The sequence below is a fragment of the Petaurus breviceps genome, unplaced genomic scaffold (genome assembly GCF_028583685.1).
Source record: "Petaurus breviceps papuanus isolate PSGF00001 unplaced genomic scaffold, PetGlider_PUasm1.0 173, whole genome shotgun sequence".
In the NCBI taxonomy this organism is placed as follows: domain Eukaryota; kingdom Metazoa; phylum Chordata; class Mammalia; order Diprotodontia; family Petauridae; genus Petaurus; species Petaurus breviceps.
In genome coordinates this window covers 1,860,383-1,868,148 of record NW_027185759.1, presented here as the reverse complement: position 1 = coordinate 1,868,148, position 7,766 = coordinate 1,860,383, and the positions used below count along the sequence as shown (strand labels likewise).

At 55.7% G+C, this 7,766-nt stretch overlaps 1 protein-coding gene across 1 annotated transcript in view; it reads right to left on the bottom strand.

The window, feature by feature from the left end:
• Positions 1-1,187: 1,187 nt before the first annotated feature.
• The window catches only part of XXYLT1 (xyloside xylosyltransferase 1), a 67,055-nt gene continuing 60,476 nt past the window's right edge, over positions 1,188-7,766 (bottom strand). Inside the window, exon 4 of the mRNA XM_069083275.1 lies at positions 1,188-2,767. Coding sequence (XP_068939376.1) covers positions 2,371-2,767 — 397 coding nt within the window. The 3' untranslated portion in view covers positions 1,188-2,370. The remainder of the gene's footprint in view (positions 2,768-7,766) is intronic.

Sequence of the window (7,766 nt, the reverse complement as noted above, 5' to 3'; positions counted from 1 at the left end):
GCCGAGAGATTGTCTGTTGAGGGTGAGGGTCATGTCCAGAGCAGAACAGGGGCAGCCATGTAGCCCCAGAGCCATCCTTCCTTCCTTTCCTCCATCCACACACGCCCTTTTGCTCTGAAGCCTGGCAGGCAGGCCTCCAGGAGCCCTGGGTGAGAGCAGAGCTGTGCCCAGAGTGCCAGATCCAAGCAATCTGCACTGTTAGTGAGGGAGGCAAAGGCCCTTCCAGCTTTCCTAATGACCAGAAGGGATGAGGCGGACAGAGACATGCTATTCCCCTCCTGTTCATCACCACCCAGCAGACCCAAGGTAGGCTGATTCTACAGGAGCTGAGAGCAGAGGCGGCAGTGACAGCAGTGGTTCCTTTGCCCATCTGCTGCAGCATGGGCTGCTGCCCTTTTCAGGAGGCTCCCAGGAGGCTGGGCTGAAGCAGCAGGAACAGAGAGCAATGGGAAAGGGAGGAGGGACCATGCCACGGTCCCTTGGGGCTGGGCCAGCCTGGGAGTCAAAGGGATGAAAGGGAGGCAGCCAGGTGCCCCCATGAGCCCAAGGACAGGCTGGCAGGATGTAGGCACTGGCATACAGTCACACCACACTGCACCCCCAGTCCACAGGCCTGCTGAGGCGGCCACATCAGTATGAATGGGGAAAAGGAGGAATTGAGGCATTTCTTTAAGAGAAAGGAACAGAATCATGTCTGTTTTCACACACAGCTGAACTCACTTAGGTAATGTGGTGTGGCCCAGAAGGCTTCCAGGGGCTGCTTTATAACCCAAGAGATGGGGGACTGGTGGGCGGCATATCTGTCTTTCAGTATAAAGTGACTGAAGTGAGCTTGTTCTCTGCCATGTTGCAGAGAAGCCCCCTGTAAGCATTCATACCATCCACACAGAATGGGTGAAAGGGCAGAGACACTGCATTCAGCCCGGGCCTGTAAGCCAAGGGGACAGAGGGGGGTCTGAGTCTGGCTCACCAAGTACAAGCAGTCAGTGGCTGGTGCTTCTCTGGGAAACCAAGGAGCTGAAGTCCAGTGTTTCCTTCCCATGTCAGGAACAGACTCCCCAGGTCACAACTGGAAAGTCTGTGCCCATACCTCTGGATTGGAGCCTGCAATGGCCCCCACAAAGGCTAAGGGCTCTGGTTCAGAGCTCAAGTTTCCCACAGTCCCAACACAATCAACCAAGGACAGATTCTTTCCACCAAATTTATTAAGCTCTGGACCTGAGCCCTCGTGCAGTTAAAAACGACGCTTGGAATAGATAGCATCGAATGATGTGCGGCCACAACTGGGTTCTAGCTCCCCTCGGGCAAACATACACATCAACACAAAAGGGAGAAATCTCTGGCATGCCCCTCCTCCCCAACCCCAGTGACTCCCCTGGGCTCTACACAATGGGAAAGCTAACAGGGTGGAGGTGAACACCGCACTGACCTCCAGGGACAGGTCGGCTACTTACAAGGTCTGAAGACGAGCAACGAGGCCTGGCATAGCCTGGCCTTCGGGAAGTGTGGACACCACCACAGTAGTCACCTGCATGAGCTCCATTAATGGCTGCCTTTGGCTCAACCTCTCCCAGCCGGCCTTCAGGGTTGGACATGTGTCCTGGAGGATGTGGCCGGATCGCCGACCCAGGGGCCACAATAATACCGAGTGAATAAACTCTCCTCTGTGGGAGTGCCCAGTCTTCATCTAATGGCAGGACAAAGTTGCTCAGAGCCAAATAGTGGTGAACAGAGAACATGAGCAGGAAGGCCAATGCCCTGGCAGATGGAGCTTGGAGGGGACTGTAGGGAGGCTCTGGCCATGCTTCTGAGGCATCTCTAGGGCTGGTGCTCCCCAACTCCTGCCAACATTTGACAGAATGTCTAAGCACATACCCAACCTGCCCAGCCTTGGCACCCAAGGGCCCCCCCCAATGGGAGTGGCCGATACTTGGGTATCCATCAAGGATGGAAGCCTCTTGTCTCTAAATTAGTCTTTTTTGGTCTAAGCAAGGATGACATTTGGTGATCACTGACATCACATGATCTGATTCAGGACAGGATGGCCAACAAGACCGTCTCAGGAGGGGCCGTGTCTTCTCTTCCTTCTCTCCAAAGAACTCAGCCCCTCCTTCCTGGGCAGCACTGCCTTCTGGCCAATCATCCCTCTTCCTTGCCAAGACCAATCGTTCTCTTGTCCTTCCTCCACCCCATCACCAAGAGCAGGTGTGATGGAGGGTGTTGGATGAAGACTGGCTGAACAGGGAGAGCCCAAGGGGAGCCAGGCCAGGGAACCACCCCAGCGGGGCCTGACATGCTCTACCTCCAAAGGCTGGGGGGCAGGGCAAGATCGGAGTCATTACCAGAGGCCTGTGGGCCCTGGGCCCCACCCTAGTCCTCTGGGATGGGCGTGTTGCAGTTTCCATGGAAGATCCTGACATGGCCCTCGCAGTGGAAGTAGGCATCGAAGACGTCTCCATAGCCGTGGTCCTTCCACCAGGTGCACAGCTGCCGATTCCAAGTGCAGTCAAGAACGTGGAAGAGCTCTGGGTGCTCCATGCCAGCCACGGTGAAGAAGTCCTGGTCGCCCAGGTGGCCCTGGAAGCGGTACTTCTCGGTGAGCTGCTGCAGAGATGCGGGCTCCAGCAGTCGACGGTAGAGCGCCGACTGGCGCATGGCATCCAAGTTGAGGAGCATTACGCCACTGTTGAAGCCAGGAAGCCCATCGGGAGGAGGGTCTCCAACTTTGGTCTGTGGGTTCTCACGGCGAAATTGCCAGAAGGTGTGCCTGGAGAGAGGGCAGAGGAGCCGTTAGCCAAGCTTGGGGCCAAGCAGGCATAGAAGAGGGGCACAGAGGGCAGAAGTGGGGAACCTGTAGCTGATCCCTGGGGGACAAGGAGGTGACGAGAAGAGAGTTCAGAGAGCTCCTCACCCCCAGCTTTCGGCTTTGACTAAAAAAAATGACAGCCTCGGGTGGGGTGGGAGGGATTTCTGAAGCCACAGTGGACCTGGGAGCTCCCAGGGAGCTGCTTCACCAGAGATGCCCCAGGCCGCCCTCCAGGCCACGCTTCTCTTGGAATGTCAACAATCTGCCTGAATCCAGCCCAGCTCCACTGGGGGAAAGTTCCAGGGGAAGGCAGCAAGGATACAGCCAAGCAGTGACTCAAGCCTTCCAGAATTTCTTCTCCCCCTGCCCCCACCCATGCCTGACCCTCTGACAGGAAGTTAAGGAAACCCAGAGTGGTTCCAGATGGCTAGGAGCTCACTCGTGGGTTAGGGGCACGGAGATTGGCAGAGCTGCTGATGTGAGCTGGCATCCCGGGCTGGCACCTCAGAGGGAGTGGGAGGGGTGGGCACCCCTGGGGATGATCATGCCCAGCAGGGAGAATGTCAAGCATGTGAGTCAGCTCTTCTTAGAATGAGCCCTGAATGATGGCAGCAGACAGCAGAGGCCAGGAGGGACCCAGCACACCCCCTCAGAGGCAGAGGGGCACCATGCCCGGGTGCCCTGAGCCATGAGCCTGGTCCAAATAGGGTGAGCACATTGGTAAAGCCACAGTAACCACACTGTCTGTTACCATCCAGGACACACTGGCCAACACCATTGGAAGCTTGGGAGCCCACCCAGAGCTCTAGGGAGGGTTCTCAGAGAAACTAAGCCAAGGCCCTCACTTACAGGAGAGGGCACTGAGGCTGAAGGATGGGGTCAGGAACAAAGCTCAGTCGGGGTAGGATCTGAACGCAAGTCCTCTGGCTTCAGTCTGTCCTTCCCACTGTATTATCTGATCTGGGACAACCTTTGATCTTTGAGATCAACTCCCTTATCTTACAAATGGGGAAACTGAGGCCATGTTCACTGTGGTCTCTGCTCTATTACAGAGTGTATATCAAAGGACGAAGGCAGGAGGTGGCGGTTAGTGAGGGGCAGTATGGACAGAGGGGTTGTCCTGCTCTCTTTTACACACACACACCCACACACACACACACACATTTAAGAACCAACCATCAAAGCAAAGGGAGCCTGTGGCAGCCGGGTGAAGTGTGAATTCCTGTGCTGGTGCGGACTTTCCTCCCCTTGGCAGAGGCTTTGGTCCAGACTGTCCAGGGGCCAGGAAACATCTGGAGCCCAGCATTTCCCAGCATTGAGATGCTCAGGGCAGGCAGGATGTGGAGGCCGGGAGGCCTGTCCCCGTGTGTGTGTGTGTGTGTGTGTGTGTGTGTGTGTGTGTGTGTGTGTGTGTGTGTGTGTCTTTCTCTCCCTCTGTCTCTCTAGATTTCTCCTCCTTCCTCTCCCCCTCTTCTTCCCCTCCCTCTTTCCTTTCATTTCATTACCCCGGGGCACTAAAATTCAGAGAACAGAGAGGGCCCTTTTGGGCTTCATCAGAATAGAAACAATTCGGACTAAAGGCACCTGGTTAGCAGAATAATTCGTTTTAATGCTACACCAACCAAACCACAAAGGGACACTTTGCAGGACTATACAAGGACAGCAAGGTCCATCTGGAGGCGGCTGGACCTAGCATGCCTGCCGGCCTCAGACTAGCGCAGAGCAGAGAGCTCATCCCAAAGGCTGGCCAAAAGGGGAGCACCTGGGACAGAGCTAAGTTACTACCACCAGCCCTGAAAGCCACAGTCAGACCAGGCTTCCTTGCTCCAGGAGAACAAGGAAAATACTGACAGAAATTCCTACAATGACAGAAAAGGTTCGCACCAAATGGACTATGGACTGCCACTCCCTTCAAGGATCCTGGGGATGTCAGGATTTCAGCAACTCCTTCCCTGCCTACCCCCGATCAGGCCCCCACCAGGAAGGCTGCCTTGTGGGGAGCCCAGCTCAAGCTTGATCTTACCTCCTAGTGCCCTTGACCCTCACGTTGGGGTTCCTGGCATGAGCAGCCAGAATGAGGTGGCCTTCCTTGCCCAGACTGCCAAGGGCTGCTGGGGACTCATGCCCAGGCCTTGCCACCTCACGATCTCTCCTCCCCCTCTTCTCCTAAGGGTGTAAGAAGCTTCTGCAGGGGTCTTGGAGCTGGGAGATTCGCTGGACATCTCCCAGGATGCAGGTTTGCTCCCCTGTGAACTCAGAATGATTTATTCCTCAACTCATGGCTGTGATTTGCTTCAGGATTTGACAATGTGATGAGTTCTGCAGAAGATGGTAAGGGGTCGTGATCTGCACTCTAGGCCTGTGCCGTCTCTTCTAGCTCTATGCATACCCTCCAATGAGGACAACAGCCCCAGGAAGGCAGGAAAAACTGGGCAAGAGCCATCTCTGAAGTTGAGGTCAGCCCACAAAGCCCACGTAAGAGGGGGCCAAGGGAGCTGGCAGCCCCATGGGGCTGTGGGTATGCACTAGCAGGGAGCAGAACATCATCTCATAACAGGCATGGCAGACCTTGAGGTCCTATGGGAAACCATCCATGGGTCTGTAGCTTACCAGCTAAGCCCAGCATGTCTCCCAGCAGAAGTGGGAGCACCACCCAATCCCAGCACCCAAGATGACCCCAATGGATCTCTTGCCCAGTAGCCTTGAAGGACGCAATCAGATGCTCCCCCCATCCCTGGGAACACCCTTAAAGGCTCCCTGTTCTCCTGGGACCTCATGGGTGGGGGGAAGGGTTCAGAGTCTGTCTGCTTGACCAGATTCCTGGGCATTTAGAGTTTCTGAAGGAAGACGAAGCGAGTGGTCGAGCCGTCCTTCACATATTTACCACAAACCTTTGAGTTAATGCCTGAGCTGTTCTTCCCAATGTGGATTTAAGGTAAGGACAGATAAAGTCACGGGTTTGCCAAGCTTAGCTTGGTATTTTTTTGGTGGGTTTGTCTTTTATTATAGAATATTATCATAGAAACGACATGAGCCTCTGGAGTAAGAAAGACAAAGCAGGAGCTCGGAGCTTCTGTCGGGAATCAGTTTTCCTGTTTCAGGTGAATGCAGAGGGGCCAGGCCTGAGGGAGCCTTAGGCAGGGTCCTCAGGGAGCAGGATCACACCCCGGCAGGCTGCCCCCTCCCACAACGCCAGGAAAGAGGAAGAATGAGAAGGGGGGGGAGTGGGGAAGGTCAAGCCTCCGGCACTCGGTCACCAGATGCCCCTGGTCACTGGACACCCCAGGTCACCGGACGCCCCAGGTCAGCGGACGCCCCAGGTCAGCACCCTTCCACAGCCCCGCTTTCTCATCTGTAGAATTATGGCTTGACCTCAACAGCCAGAGGTGGCCTTTCCAGCTCTAGATCTCTGCCGGTGACTGTATCTACTCCCCCAAGGATTGGGACCATCAGACACTTGCAGGTCCCAGAGACCTCAGATCCTCAGACCGCTCGCATCCCCCTCGAAGCTGGCTCTCCTGGACTCCTCAGTTTCCCCAACCCCCCACATCCGATCAGCAGCCAAATCCTGCCATTGGTGCCTGACTCCCAGCCACTGGCTCCAGTCCATTTCCTTTCTGACTGTCCTGAGGGGAAGGAGAACCACCAGCTGCCTCAAGGAGGAGGCATCTTTGCTGGGATGAAGTCATGGGGCCGTGCCCCCAAAAGGCCAGATTCCCCCTTCAAACGGTTCTTCATTGGTCTCTCAGCCTCTCTTCTCTCCACAATCCAATCAGCCTCCCACTCAGCTGCCAAAGCGATTCTTTATTGTGGGTCTGACCACTCACCTGCTCAGTCAGCCGCCATGGCTCCCTACGACCATCAGGACCACCAGAAAACGCTTTGAGAACAGCCTGGTGCCAGACCACTTTCCAGCCCTGTCCACTTGCCTCTCCTGGCTCAGGTACTCTCCAGCCTTGCCACACAACATCCCACCACTCATCCCCGTGCCCCCCACTCCTCTGAGCCTTCCTAATGCTCTTCCAGGCCCAGTCCAGGACCTACCCTGAGAGGTACCCTGACAGTCTGCAGTGTGACGGGACCCGAGAGAGGCCCGGAACCTGAGAATGAACCTGGCGGGAGCAGGGCAGGAGTTTGGAGATCAGGTTGGAGGACCGACACTGATAAGCTATAAAGTTCAAGCCACAGGAAGACCAAAGGAAGGAATGTCGAGGCCGGAAAAGAGAAGATTCAGGGGAGGGAGGAGAGATGGCTTCTGGTATCCAAAGGGCCACCCATGGGGGGTGGACCTCAAGGCGAGAAGTAGGAGAATGCTTGGAACTTGGCAAAGAACGAATTCAGGGTTGATGTCAAGGACCCCCCATAATCAGAGCTCTCCCAAAGCGGGGGAGGCCCCCCGGGTCCCTTGGGGAGGGCACACACTGCTTTCTCAGTCAGTTGTGGGCTGGGTGAGGTGGCCGCCTCTGGAGTCCCTGTGGCACCTTGCATGCCTCACCTCCGCTCCTGAGACCAGCTTCTTTCTGTGGAACAAAGTGGCCAGAAGGGATCCATCGTCTCTGCCAGCTCCTCTCCCTGGGAAGTCCTCATATCTTGGGTACCAAACACCTTGCACCGACAGTCTGAGCAATTATTGTGCAGAAAGTTTCTATCCTCCTTCTCAGGGAGGAAAAGGTCGGGCTGTCAGCTGCCCCTTCCCTGCCATCTCCCCAGGCATATTCATGCCCGACAGTCTGTGGCTTTGGAACCCCAACAGCTCGCCCAGCCCAGGGCGGGAGGCCACATTCTCCTCTTTTGAGCTCATTTCACTGAGTACAAACTGTTCTGGAATTAACATGTATCTGTTTTCCTAAGTTGTGGAAGCTGAAGGAAAAACTAGAGTAGCAACATATACCAGGTAAGGAAAGCAAACTGCTGGGTGGGGGGGAGAAGGGAGGGGAGGGGAGGAGAGGGCAGGGGAGGG